The sequence below is a fragment of the Excalfactoria chinensis genome, chromosome 4, assembly GCF_039878825.1.
Source record: "Excalfactoria chinensis isolate bCotChi1 chromosome 4, bCotChi1.hap2, whole genome shotgun sequence".
NCBI lineage: Eukaryota > Metazoa > Chordata > Aves > Galliformes > Phasianidae > Excalfactoria > Excalfactoria chinensis.
The window spans coordinates 39938955-39953374 of NC_092828.1; the positions used below are offsets into that span (position 1 = coordinate 39938955).

The following is a 14420-nucleotide window of genomic DNA, read 5'->3' on the forward strand; positions in this document are numbered from 1 at the left end:
AGCTGGGATGTGAGCTGTGGGCTTAAAGCGGCCGCGAAACAATAAATAGAGGCCTCGTCACAGGCTGTGATATTTAAAGTCCGGGGACTTCATCTAGAGTAAATAGTTGGCGTGACGTCCTGGCACCGTGAGGATGTGCAGCAGCACCTCGCTTTCTGGGCAGCTGTGCAGTGCCTGTCACTGCACTCCCAGTGAAAATCTTCCCCCTGGCTTCTAATGTAAATCTCCCTATCTTTAGTTTAAAACCATTCCCCTTTGTCCTGTCGTGATCTGGCCATGTTAATCACATAGTGATTAACACATAGAAAAACATAGTTAATCTCCCTTCTGTTTGTAATCTCCCTTGAAATACTGGAAGGCCACAATGAGGTTTCCCCACAGCCTTCTCCAGACTGAACAAACGCGTCTCCCTCGGCCAATTCTATCATCGTATAACCATAGAATCGCTTATCTAGCATTCTTCAGGTCCCTGCTGTTCAAGGAGCTGTGTTTCAGGAGCCTGTGAAGCTGTTTGGGTTTTCCAAAATCAGTAGTTTCTGGTAGTGATCCAGTGAAAGGAACCAAACTGATGCTCACAGCTGGGAAATTTCTGCTGGAGGGCTGCCTGGCACCATCCTGGGATCGTTCCACTCCTGGGATCGTTCCACTCCTGAGATCATTCCACTCCCACAGCTACGCAATTCTGCCGTATTGTGGCTGTTTGCTTCTGGGGTTTCTAACAAGGCCCTTCCCAGAACTTTTCGCACGTTGTTGCGCGGCATATCCTCAGATCTGCGGCCTGTGGAAATGATGGTTTGGTGGGAACGTCAAGTGCTAACTTGGTGCAAGAGTGCCTTTTGTTCCTCTTGTACTGAGTGTGCCCTCAGCTGGATGCCATTACGGCCCTTTGTTCTCAGTAACAGCAGGAAGGGACTGTTGAGCAGCACCCAGCTGAGCTGAAAGTAGTACAGTAAAGTAGTCAGCTACCAGGGGACCCATACTCCTTGTTAAGGAAACCTTGGAGCTTGAGAGTGAATCACCGGAGCAGGAGGGACCTCGCAGGGAGGTCATTACGTCTGTAGATGTCCTAAGCCTGATCACAACTGCCTGGGGTTCAGAATAGCAGCACAGTTGAACACACTCCAAAAAGAGACACGGTGTGTGCCCAGAGCAGCTGAGGGTTATGGTGGGCAGGCTGCCATAAGTAGCTGCCAAGACCAAGAGAGAGTACTGAGATGGAGACAAGCGGCAAGATGTGTTTGGGCCTGCGGCCCAGGGAGAAAGTGAAAGAGGTAATATTAAGCCTAGAAAAAAGTAACTTGGTGAGTGCAATAAAGCACATCTGGAAAAAGGCCATCAAAAGCAGGTGCAGAGAACATTGATGTGCAACAATTTGGTCACCTTGGAATAGCGTAGGGACCCCAAACGCCCAGGCTGGTCTCTAGGGAGGAGACAACCCTGTAAATGCAAGAGCAGTGAGAAACCCACCTTAGTGAAAACAAGAAAATGACACATATAAGGCATCTACTGTAATACCTGATGCCTAGCTTATAAAATACATTTTTCCACCACTGAATGGAGAGTAAGAACAGAGCACTGCTCGATTCACAGCCAAATCCCAAGATGTGGAAAGGGGAAGAACATACATCTTTGCAGCAGACGTTTCTATCTGCGCTCTGTAAAACGCCCTTCACAAAGCAAAGCAGATGGTCTTCTTGTTTGGCTCTGTGCTATGTTTTGAAGTCCCAAGTACTATTTACTGCATGACTTTTGACCAGACAGTTAGATCTACAGATGCAAAGGTTAAATACTAATTTTCATATACACACAACTTACGCACACACAGAGTACAACATAAGCAAGCAAGCCTGATGAGATCAAATATGCATGCAGACAATGGAATGGGGGAAAATCTACCTTCACGCCAGGTTAGTTTTAAAGCTAAATCATCAAGAGTGGTTTGGTGGCTATGTCAGTTAGTTCCTTCAGGACTCTGGGATGCATCTCGTCAGGACCCACGGACATAGAGATGTTGTTCATGTTCCTCAGGCAGTCATGAACCTGATTTTTGCTCACAGCAGGAGAGACATTGCTCTCCCAGTTCTTGTCTTCTGAACCAAAACCAATAAAACAGGAGACAGTTTAAGCAGTTAGTGAAAGTCTTTCAGAGTTTAAATTTTGAAAACTCAGTGTGGGCATTGGTCAGGGAGTGCCCAGCACTGCCCCCCTGCTGGCACAGCTCCTCCTCACTGAGCATTTTGGAGCACAGCCCCCAGGACTGCAGGCCAGGCCACAGAGGGGGCAGCCCTACAGCGAAGGGATGGCCATGGCAGCAGCAGGCTGAGAAATCTCTCCCCCCAGGCTGTGCCTCCTCCAGAACCTTCCCCACTTGCTGGGTGCCCACAGAGTCATTGTGACATCATGGAGCCTTCAGTGACTGCACTGTGGGGCACCTGGTGCGTTACCAGATGTTCACAGTAGGGAAGGAGCATCACAGTGCTCAACATGGGGATCTCCATCATGTTTAAGCTCTGTGTGGCTTTTCTGTTCCCTGGCAGCCTTGGTCATCCCAGCCACCCCTCTTGGGCCACCCTTACGTGGGACACGGCTCCTGAGGACACTGCCCAAATCTCCAACCTGTCCTACCCAGAGGACCCCCTTTTGCCCTCCTTTGCCCAGCTGGATGTAACCGTGGCAGTCATGGAGGTGATCTGCAGGAACGGCCCAGCCCTGTGCCTGCTCAGCGGGATGTTGCTTGTGGCCATTTTTGTATGTAGCAAAGTCAGGAGGAGATGGAAGGAGGTGAGTGATACAGGTCAGGCCAGCCAAACGGTGCAAGACTGCTGCAACCAAAGGCCTGGACTCGTGTCAGTAATGCGTAGGACAAGGAATAACAGCCCTTTTGGCTCCTGTCCCTTTCATGGTGCCCACTGCCCTGTTGTTTTCAGGACATGAGCCATCCACATCCAGCTTGCACGGGGACTCACAGCTACCGCAGGAACTCCTGCAGTATCCTTGAGGAGCTCTGCCGGATGGAAGCAAACGTCATCCTGCTGCGGAAGATCATGAGGAGACTGCTCCCGAGACACACAGAAGCTGGCAGGACCAAAGCAAAGAAGAGAAAGTGGAGAGACGAGGAAGAGGAGGAGCGTCTTATCTCTACCTGCGTGCCCCACAAGAGCTCCTAAGTGGTTCTGGGAGGGAACTGGGATCGTTCCCTATGAATAATGGGTGGGAACTTGAGCAATAGAGGTACTGCCTTGTCTTCATCCAGACCTGGTGTGCCTGGCACGTGGGAATGGCAGAGAGAAGGAAAAAGAACAAGGGATGGAATCAGAAGAGGTGAGCCCTCACTCACCACCTCCCAGAGGCTCTCTCTGAGCAATGGCTCCGTTGGCAGGCAAAGCCCACAGGTTTTTCTCCACAGAGGGAACTCACAGTGGGTGTTTGATGAGCCTGGGCCTTAAAAATGACATTCTGCAAGTCACGAGTCTTTATCATGAAGTTTGGTGCCCCAAAGGGGCCTACAATTGCCTTTCTGTGCTCAGCAGTTGTCTCTCACATGCCTTGTAGTTCAACACAAGCTCCTCCAAATTAATTTTGCTTGACCAACACACCTCTGAATGCTTTTATTTTGCACTCGAGGACCAACAAGTGCCTTCTCTTTGGCCTCAGGGTTCTCAGTGTTTTACTCTGCTCACCAATGACCTGTGATCTCTATTTTGTCCAGGGACCTCCATGGGCATTTTCATGTACCCCAAGCACTTCCAAAGTCCTTTTTTGATCAGTTCAGGGCTCCCATGTTCATTTTTGTGCTCCAAAGTCCTGCAAAGCCCTTTCTGTTCAACTCAAGAGCTTCACAGCATCTTTCTGTGACTCAGGGTCTTCTGAGTGCCCTTTTCTGTGTCCCAAGGGCCTCACTATGACATTTATTGAGCTGGGAAGGGCAGGAGTGCCTGAGGTAGAGCCCCTGAGAGCTGAATGCTTGAGGAGGGGGCACCTGTGTGCAGACCCAGGCCATAAGCTCTGTGCTGTTTATTGTGCTCTGTATCCTGTGCATAGGGTCCAAACATCACCAGGCCAGAGCCTTGGTGTAGTCCATAGCAAGATGGGCAGGGGGCACCTGAGGGGATGTGTGCAGACAGTCACGTGGTTAATTAATGATTACCTAATGACCTTGGCAGAAGGGGGGGTGGTGTGAGGGGAGTGGAGCCTCCTGAATGCTGGGTTCCCCCCCCCACACACTGGACCTTGCTCTTTGCCCTGCTCCTCCTCCTGGACCTTTGCCTTTTGGGCTCAGTTGGGACAAGTATAAGAGCAGTGCAGCAGAGTGGGAGGGACCAGGAGACCCTGAGGCCAGAAGAGAAACGGAGGCACACAGAATTTCAGGTGAGGGATGTGCAGGGGACTAAAATATTTGCAGGAGAAAACTGTAAGGAACCTGAGCATCTAGTGGGAAAACAGTGGTATGGAAGAGATCCTAGTGTCTGAGGGTGTGGGGGAGCTATAGGGGATCCAGATGTCCAGAGGGCGTGCAATAGGAGATGCAGGTGCCTGTGGGATGCAGAACTGTAGGAGACCTGTTATCCTTGGGATGTTTTGTAAGGGATATGGGCATCTGGGTGGAATCCACAGATAACCTAGGTGTTCAGAGGACTTTTGCTGTGGACCCGTGTCTGAGAGGGCACGCATGCACTGGGAGGAGATCTCCCAGTGGAGATCCTCCATGCACTGGGAGGAGATCTGTAATGGATATCTGGGATGGGCACTCTACAGGGGACTAGAGATAGAGTTTCCAGACAGGACTCCAGCAGTCCAGGCTCTGACCCCACTTTCCACAGGTACCCATGGCGAACTGGATGCTATGCATAGCCCTTGTACTGGCAGCAGCGGCAGGGGCTGTGGGAGAGACCCGCTATGAGAAGTTCTTGCGGCAGCATGTGGACTACCCCCGGACAGCTGGGCTTACGGGACAACGCTACTGTGGGATCATGCTGGCACGACGGCAAGTGACGGCCCCGGGGAGGCCTTGCAAGCCATCCAACACCTTTGTACATGCGCCAGCTGAGGACCTGGTGGCCACCTGCACCCGCCCAGCCGATGCAATGGGGTTCCACAGCACCTCAAGACCCATGGACATCACAGCCTGCCGCCTGCGGGGCGGAGACACCCGGCCCCCTTGCAATTACCGGGCCCGGCAGCTTCATCACCATGTGCGTGTCTCCTGCCTTGACGGGCTGCCTGTGCACCTCGCTGGCACCCAAGCATCTGTGGATGAGTCTTGAAATGGGGGGCAATGAGTGGGAAGGTGGATTTCCTCCCTTTGGGCAGGGGCTTCATTAGGACCTGCAATAAAAGAGGTGCCACAGGCCTGGGCTCTGGCATCTGCTTTTGGGGGGACCATGAGAACCTGCTCCTCTCTGGGTGTCATTGAGCCCCCTTGGGTACCCCAACCCCATTCAGGGTGGTCATGGCCAACCCAGGCTCCCCCATAAACCCTTACCTTTTTCCAACCTCCTAGGTACACCTTAGTCCTCTGGGTGCCTCTGACCTGTACTGTATCCTGTAGACCCCCCACCTTGTTTTTTTGCCCTGGCAAGTGCTTCACAGTTCCCCTCAGTTCCCAATAGCTCCTTCAGGGTTGCCTTAATCCACGAATTCAACAACTTTCCCAGTTATCCCGACCCTGTGGATATCACACTGTGTTCCTGAGTGTGTTCCATAGTCCCCCCTACTGTTTCCTAACTTCCCACAAGCCTTGTAACAGAGAACCCAGTCTCCCCCATGGCCACCCTATAAGTCCCAGCATGGGCTGAGTTACCCACAGTTACCTCTACCAGATGCCTCTGTCCAAGCCTGGGGCCTTTGTGGGGCTGAGGCAGTGCTGGGGCCCTCCAAAACCCCCATGGCTGAAGCCATACACAGACCCCAAAGTCCTCCACCCCCCATACATACAGTTTATCCTGTCACTGGGCACCACTGGAAAAGCCTGTCATCATTCCTCCCCATCAAGTACTTGCACACAATGATAAACTCCCCATGCAGAACCCTCCTCCCAGCTTCTAACTTCCAGCCTTTCTTCATAACAGAGATGCTTCAGACCCTTCATCATCTCCATGACCACATCTCACATGTTCTAGGGTGCTCAGCACTGATTGCAGCACTCCAGTTATGCCTCAGCAGTGCTGTGCAGAGAAGCAGGATTACCTCCCCCAGCCTGCCAGCAACACTCCTCTTCATGCAGTCCAGGAAGCCAGTGGTCCTCCTTGCCCTGGTCCTATTGCTCAGGGAGCCCTGAAGGCTCAGATGGAAGTGCTGACATCCCAGTGTCATGCCACTGCAAAAAGGCCACTGAGAAGGCCAAGAAATGCAACAAATGGTCTTTCTGATCCATTTTCAGTTGCACCCTGTTCAAGATGTACCTTGAGTCATTCAGGTTCTCCTTGTCTGGAATTTAGCAGAAAGTTGGCCAGAAGCCCCTGGAGACCTCAGTGAACTGGTAAGCTTAAACTCTCGGCTCCACCTTCTTGAAGAGAGCTCTACTCTCTGTACACTGGAGAGGAACTGGGACATTTCATCATCAATGAATCACAGAACAGCTTAGGTTGGAAGGGACCTTAAAGTGCACTCAGCCTGAGCAGGTGATTAGCTCATGAGAAAGGGCTCATGCTCATTTGGGAACAAAAGTAAACTGCCTCAAACTTCTGCATGTAGCTAGATAGAAGAAACCTGTTTGTGAGAAACCGTTCTTAGCTGTATCTTTGCTTTCTGTGAATGACCTTGGTTATCCTGATAGGCAATGTGTTATTGTCTCCTTCTGTTATAAACATGGCTGCACTGGTATCTGCTGGAGGAAACCCTAGGACATTTTACCAGCTGGTTGTCTCTGGCTATGCGAGTACCTCTCTTAACTTATAAATGTTAACTGTGTATTTCTTTGGGTTTCTTTAAACCTTTCACAGAAATACTGGTGCTTTTTCAGTACAGCACGCACCTGGGATTGCCCCGACCCAAATGCAACACCTTCACTTGACCTCGCTGAATCTCATTAGGTTCCCACGGGCCCACTTCACAAGCTTGTCCAGGTTCCTCTGGATGGCATCCCTTCCTTCTGTTGTGCCAACTGCACACTCAGCTTAGTGTCATCGGGAGACATGCTGAGGGTGTGTTCAGTTCCACTGACAGTGTCACTGATGAAGGTGTTGAAACACACAGGTCCCAAGATGGACTCCTGGGGCATTAGAGGCATTCCTGGCCTTGCAGCTTCCAGCAGATCCCCTGCTCTAGCCTGTTCTCTCCTGACCACTAGAGGAGCTGGGACGGCTGGCAGAAGGGGATCTCTGCCTGAAAGGGAGCAGGAGGAAAAGTATGCAGCCCTGGACCGTTATTCCCACCACTGGCATGGTCCCTGCAGTTGTATACCTTTCGTCTGAAGAACTCTGTGCTCAGCTTGGATGGAACCAACACGGAGTAAGGACTTCAGTGAGGTCAGTCTCTGTTCTAAATATCCCAAAGCCTTAGGAGGAGCAAAAGGATCCGTCTCCATCTGGCCTTGGTCTCAAAACTGAAGGAGAGAATGGAATTCCTGATAAGATTCTGTCTCGAAAATAAATCACCTCTTCTGTCGTTGAAAATAGGCAAAGTAATAAATAAATAAATAAGTGAACCACTTGAGGGCAGCACAGCTCCAGCAAACAGGCAGTGCTTCTCAAAACTCGAACTGCTTCTTTAGGAGGCACGTCCCCAGGCATGTCCTCTCGCACTTATACAAAGCAGCACATACACCGCACTGGTGCAACATTCTGCCTAATCCAACCCAGAGGAATATACAAACTCTTCCAGCTTACAGACAAAGAATATATGACTGCATCATTACCTGTCTACCTTCTTTCTTCCTTCTCTCTAACAAAAGCTTGTCAACCTAGAAGTAACCCATAAAACACAAACACTGGAACAATCTCTCTAGTGAACAGGAGCAAAGACAACTTACATGAGCTATCAGACTGATCTAGAGCTCCAGACAGTGACTTTGAAAGAGATGGTTGCGGATAATCTGCAAATGAATATAGTTAGTCCTGCTAAGGTTTCTGTGTGCACCTTTTTGGTTACAGCAGGCAGATCACATCTGCACTGTTTCATGAGCTATTCTATCTGAAAAAGAGAGTATGAAAGCTCAGATTTCTGGCAACACATCCTGCAGATGTCAGCAGGATGAGTACAGAGTGCCCATTAGTGTATTTTGTTTAGTGACTCCCCAGTAGAGACATCTCTGCAGTACTCTCTGTGAAACAGCCTTCCACTTGCCTGGTTTCCCTAACTCCCAACTACATCCATACTGGCACCCTGCTGACAGATGTCCCTGTATTAGGGAGCAGGAATCACCAGCCAGAGAGACTGAGCTCAAAGCTCCATCACTACCAGGCAGATGGAGCTTTCTCAGACCTCTGTGAGTTGGGCTGCAGCAGAATCCTAACATCATGAAGGTCGGAAAAGACCTCTAAGACCATACAGTTCAACCCCAGCCTATCCCCCCTGTGCCAACTGACCACAGCCCCCAGCGCCACATCTCTGTGTTTCCTGGACACCTCCAGGGACAGTGACACAACCAGCTCCCTGGGCAGCCTGTGCCACTGCATCACTGTTCTTTCTGAGATTAACTTTTTCCTGGTATCCAACCTAACCATCGACTTCTGCACTATCCTTAAGCTACTGGGATGCAGCCTTTTGCTCAGGGAGACAAAAAGATCTTTGCCAAAAGCAGCCATGAGCCATTTGCAGGTAGTAGTCAGCAAAATCTGCAGTAGCAACAAGTAGGAAAATAACTGCATGGGGCTGCTGTCTGCAAATAGAGGAAGGATTTTTGCACGTTCGTGTTTTGGTCAACTAATGCATTTATTTATTAATTCCTTTCTCGTTTAAGCACTTTCATTTCCCGCTTATCAACTGCAAATGTAAAGTCTCAAGGTTACCAGTTGATTCTGCTTTATAATACCACAGGGAGGCAGAAACTATCCTCCTGTTTTGTGGATGGGAAAATCCAGGTTGCCCAAGGTCACAGGGCAAGTCTGAGGCAGGAGCTCAGTCCAGCCTTTCTAAACCTCATTTTAATAGCTTCCCTTCCAATTTATGTGCTTTTCTCTAAAATAAAGTCTTCATTAAAATAAAGGTGGCTTTGTTTTCGATTCATACCTTTCACTTTGCAGTGTGTCCTGCAAGTCAGTACGTGTGGGAATCCCATCTATATCCTACATACGTATAAGATCAGTATATGTTACATTACAATTGACAACCAGGACTGTTCCCAAAGCAGTATATTCCACTAAGGAAGCAGCCATGAACTTTCTGGATACTTGCCCAAGAGTAGTATCCAAATTGTATCTGCTCAGATTTCATGCCCACAGCTTGCTCTGACAGTACTCAGCCCACTTCTTCTCACTTACTGTCAAATCATTGTATCTTCAGACAGGAACCATGTTGATGCTTGTTTAGTACACAGAAATGAAGCAAATGAAGTTCTTGTACTTTTCCCTATGGCTCACATGCTCACTATAAGATTCCCCTTCCACATCCCAGCAGCTAGCATTACAAAATAAGAGGGCACTAGCTAAGTAACACATTTCCAATGCTATCCTGGCTTCTCAAAAAGCAGTAACAGTTATTTACTTTTTTTTCCAGAACCATAGCAGTGAATTGCTTAAATTGGCACTAGAAAGGCCTTGAAAAATATTTACTCTGCGAAGTCAGTGTCGGGCTCCACGGACTTGGCAGGATGAGTCCCACGAAACCAGGCTGTTGCTGCATGCCACGCATGCCAAACATGGCATGGAAAAAGCTTCTCTCCGGTGCTATCACATATGAACTGTAAACACTCACTGCTCTTACAAACACTGCAAAATGAGAAGGCAGTTCCTAGGCAGTATTCACTCCAAGCCATTTGTTTTTGTCCCATGGGGTTTTGGTCCCTGTCTTTTTACAACCAAAAAAGCCATCCAAACAATGATGCCAACATCATGGTGGCTTGAAAAGCTCAGTGAAGAGAGGAATAATTCATAGAAGTTTTAAAATGAAAAAAAATCATTTTTTCATGAGCACAGGTTTTTCTGTAACATTAAGCACTATTTTTGCCCTGTTTGTTGCAAAATAGACAAATCTAAGTAGTTTAAATCATTCGTCAGAGGAAGGGTAAAACCTTATTTTTTCTTCCTTTCTCATTTTGTCTTCCAGTGGGAAATTCTGAGGTATTTCTCTTTGCAATAACACTCTTCATGTGCCTAAAATAAAGCAGACATCCATTCACTTTCCCAGGCAGAGCTGGAAAGAACCACAGCTTTCCATGAAGGGCTGAGCTGAGAAGTAGCCAAGAGAAAGGACTAAGCCAGGATGTACCTGGGGATTTTGCTCTGAAGTGCATCCCAGCATGACACATTTGGCAGCTCAAAGAGGCTCTTATCTCTGCCCTGGCCCCTGCTGCCTTCAAAGCATGTGGTAATGGCCCAGGCGCCTGGCAGAGTAAATAACCAGCCCCAAACTTTTCCACCTACACACAAACCTTGGGACAGAGGTGCTTCAAGGAGCCAACACTAATGAATGGGAAAACACATTCCTCTTCCTGTAGATACCTTTGTTTCCATGGCTCTTCTCTTTCTGCGCCATGGTCCTGCTGCATATAAAACAGAGCCCTTGGCTCAGTCCCTTCTCCAGGGGCTGGAAGAATCAAGGTTCTCCATGCGCTGGACAGACCTGCTCATCCTTCTCCCTGCAGCCTGGTACCAGCTGGCAGCTTTCCTCTTCGCTGCTCTCTTCCATTACCTCTGTGCTTTGGGGCACCTCTCCCCTACTTCCCGGTATGTGGCCTGCACCCCTGCTGTCATGCCAAAGGCAGTTCACGTCCATGGGTACTTTCTGGGTCTCTCCTGGCTGTCCCCAGTCCCCTCTTTGTGCAGTAGGGCCAGTTCAGGGTGGTTAAAGCTACAATAGCCAGGCTAGGTTCTCCTGCATTGAAAGAGGTGGGTTTACCAGAATGAGCACACAGGCAAGAAGAGCAGGGCAGGGAATGGGGATTATCTCTGGTGTGACACAGATAGGGGCTGGGAAGGACCTGCTTTCCCTGCCCAAGCATGGCCCTCTGGATGCTGCATGTCTCATGCTACACTGTACTACTAATACCAGAGCAGGAATTCCAAGCTACATTTTCCCCAAAAGCTGTCAAAGGGCATCTGGTCTCTTCTAGGTACATCTTCCTCCTTGCTGGAGGATGCCTCCTTGCAGGCACAGCCATGGGAGGTTACGCCATGCTGCTTCTCATCCTGGCTGTCAGCTCTGTGCTCATACTCCTCTCGGTCAGCCCAACTTATGTCCATACCTGGGTCTTCAGCCTCCAGATGTGCTGGCAGACGCTCTGTCACCTGGGCCTGGGCGGCCTGGTGCTGGAACCACAGGACACCAGGTAACCCTACAGCATTGCTTCCCTCCCTCTCCCACCCTCCCAGTTGTTTTGGGAGGAACTGCATGAAATGCTGCTTCATAGTGGTTGGCATAGCAGTGCTCAGGTGCCTTCTCCTTCCAGGCCAGCTGTCACCCTCTCTGCAATCATGCTGCTCACTCAGAAGGTGACATCTCTGGCCCTGGACATCCACGAAGGGACCGTGCTGCCCGAGCCTGGCCAGGGGCTGTTGCAGAGAGCCTTGCCCCTGAGCAGCTACCTGCTCTCCTTCCCAGCCCTCCTTGGAGGCCCGCTGTGCTCCTTCAGCAAGTTTCAGGCTCAGGTCATGTCTCTGGGGGCTGTCCCCTGCCCACTGCGGGCTGTGGGCTGGAGGTACCTCGGGGTGCTGGTACTGCAGGTGCTGCGTGCATGGCTGGAAGGCTGGCTGCCCCGCACGCAGGGCTGGGCCAGCTTGGGCCACATGTGGGCACAGGCCCTGCTCTTCAGACTGGCATACTACTCGCAATGGGTGCTGGATGAGGCCCTCCTGGAGGCAGCAGGTTTTGGGGCAGCGGTGGAGCAGGGAGACCTTTCTGTCCATGACCTTTGGACGCTGGAGACCACACATCGCCTGGCTGTCTTCTCCAGAACGTGGAACAAGAGTACATCCCTCTGGCTGAGGAGGCTGGTCTTCCAGCGCTGCCCAGCTCAGCCACTCCTTGCCACTTTTGCCTTCTCTGCATGGTGGCATGGCCTTCGGCCAGGGCAAATCTTTGGTTTCCTATGCTGGGCCATCATGGTAGAGGCTGACTATCGCATCCACTCCTTCCTCAGCTCCTGGGCCACTTCCTGTGTTACAAAGCTCCTCTACCGTGGCACAACCTGGGTCTTCACACAACTCATCATTGCTTACATCCAGATGGCTGTGGAGACGGAGAACTTCTCCATGCTCTGTCTGCTCTGGGCTTCCTACAACAGTATACTTCCCCTCGCTTATGGCCTTGCACTGCTGCTGATGCTGCTTACTCAGAAGCCAAAGCTGAACTGAGTCTGTCCTGGGCTAACTCAACTGGCTGGCCAGAGGATGTCCCTGCACATAGAATCATAAACGTGGGAAAGACCACTAAGATCATTCAGTTCAATTACCAACCCATCCCCACCATACTCACTAACCACATCCCTCAGTGCTGCATCTACACTGTTCTTGAAACCCCCTAGGGATGGTGACCCCAGCACCTCCCTGTGCAGCACGTGCCAATGCCTCACCACCCTTTCTGAGAAGAAATTTTTCACACGTGAGCACACAGCGAAAAGAGCTTCTGTCAAGAAATCTCCAGAGGCTCAGACTGTCTTTTACTCGTGGGATATTCCCCAACTTCAAGGGATGCACTGAAGCAAGGCATGGATGTCACGAAGCTGGGCAGAAGGGCTCTCATTGGAACTGCCTGCTCAGTGTTTGTCTTGGGGTTTTAGGTCTCAGCCTCATTTCATATGGAAAGCATGCAGCCTTGCCACCAACCTCATCTGTACTGCAAATGTGCATTTGTCAGCAACAGTGTCTGTCTCCTGGGAGCCTGTCCTCCACTGGGATCACAGGTATGTGCAGGGAGCCACACCTTACCAGCTTTCTTGTACCCAAGAATCAGTGGGAGCCTGGACACAGGTAAAGGAGCTGTCAGTCTGTGCAGGGTCAGCACAGGATAAGAAACATTCCTTTCTCTACCACCTAGCAGCACAACTGGAAGGCATGGGCCTGCTGTGCTTCTCCAGTAGGTGTCCCTTCACGCTTTCCCTGAAGCATTTTAGGTTGGAGAAGAAGCCTAAGATATCAGAGGGAAAGATATCAGGAAAACATGGGATTTAAGAGTGTTTGTTTATATGAAAGCATGAAACCAAACATTCGGTGTCAACAATATAGCTGAAAACCTTACAAGATTGTTGTCGGCCTCTGATATACGGGAGATGCTGCTGCAGGGAACCAGGATCAACACAAGAAGCAGTCTCAAACACCCCAATTCAAGTGAAAGTATTACAATCCCAGTTAAAATCCTACACCATGCAGACCCCACAGCAATACTTACATCAGGGTGAGTGTTTGTCACTAAACTCAGCAAGCAAAATGGATCCGACCTTGCTTTATGGGGGCTAGCTGTTTGGGTTCTGCTGAGCACTCAACTGAGCCTTGCAAGCCACTCGCCCCATATATTATCCACCTCCTTTTGCCAGCACAGCCGTTATGAGATTACACGCAGCAGACTGGGGCCAGACTTTCCAGAGTAAAGCACGCAGGATGGTGCACAGGGCAGTGGTTCCCAGGCAAGAAGGTTCATGCTGCCAGCGTTGGAGGGAAGCGCATGGGAGAGTCAGGCACAAGAAGGCCAGTGCATATAAAAAACCCCCGACAGTCACAGTTGGAGTCATCCTGCATTCTTTCAGCAGGCAGGGACCTGCACGGCTTCCTCCCTAAGGGGGTTGGGGGAAATTCATTGCAAATGGGTGCCCAGCCAAAGAACCATCCCCTCCCATCAGCAGCAACCACAGCCAAATAGATTAAAAAAAACCCAGGTGAGAAACCTGGAGAAGATTCACAGAAAGTGTAAAATATGTCAAAAATCCTGGGGAATTAAAATTCCCACAAGAGAGCGGGCTAGAGCTGGAGGTGAAGAGAGGCTGAAAGACTTTTCTCTTCATTTTCAGCTGAGCTGGGGGTAGCTCAGCTGGTGATGTCCTCCCTCAGCAGAGCTGATAGTGGGCTCTCTCCATGAGCCCCAAACCTACCCCTCAGCCAGTGACTGCAGAACTGGGCCCAGGAGCAGGGCAGCTCATCTCTGCCTCATTTTGAAGTGGAAGAGAGTAAAAGTAGCCCCCAAGTGTTCCTGAAAAAGCAGCAGCAGAACGGCATCTCCACGAAGCCAGGTGGCTGCTGTATGTTTTGATGGAGGAAAAGGAGCTGGAAGGAGCTAGGCAGCTTCTCTCCCTTCCATGATACCACATCTGTTGGAGGAACACTCACAGTGCA

The 14420-nt window shown here is 50.3% G+C and overlaps 2 protein-coding genes across 2 annotated transcripts; both read left to right on the top strand.

Annotated features, from left to right (window-relative positions):
• Positions 1-4300: 4300 nt before the first annotated feature.
• On the top strand, positions 4301-5264 carry LOC140250881 (ribonuclease CL2). Its single transcript, XM_072333896.1, has 2 exons — positions 4301-4368; positions 4821-5264. Exon 2 carries the CDS (start codon positions 4827-4829, stop codon positions 5262-5264), a length of 438 nt encoding a protein of 145 aa, XP_072189997.1. The 5' UTR covers positions 4301-4368; positions 4821-4826.
• A 5440-nt stretch (positions 5265-10704) lies between these two features.
• MBOAT4 (membrane bound ghrelin O-acyltransferase MBOAT4) lies at positions 10705-12449 on the top strand. The gene is made up of 3 exons (XM_072336582.1): positions 10705-10823; positions 11210-11425; positions 11546-12449. Exons 1-3 carry the CDS (start codon positions 10705-10707, stop codon positions 12447-12449), a joined length of 1239 nt encoding a protein of 412 aa, XP_072192683.1.
• Positions 12450-14420: the final 1971 nt, after the last annotated feature.

Coding starts and splice junctions, on each gene's coding strand:
- LOC140250881 (XM_072333896.1), top strand. CDS start 4,827: ATGGCGAACTGGATGCTATGCATAGCCCTTGTACTGGCAGCAGCGGCA.
- MBOAT4 (XM_072336582.1), top strand. CDS start 10,705: ATGCGCTGGACAGACCTGCTCATCCTTCTCCCTGCAGCCTGGTACCAG. Junction 10,824..11,209: donor CACCTCTCCCCTACTTCCCG/GTATGTGGCCTG, acceptor GGTCTCTTCTAG/GTACATCTTCCTCCTTGCTG. Junction 11,426..11,545: donor CTGGAACCACAGGACACCAG/GTAACCCTACAG, acceptor TTCTCCTTCCAG/GCCAGCTGTCACCCTCTCTG.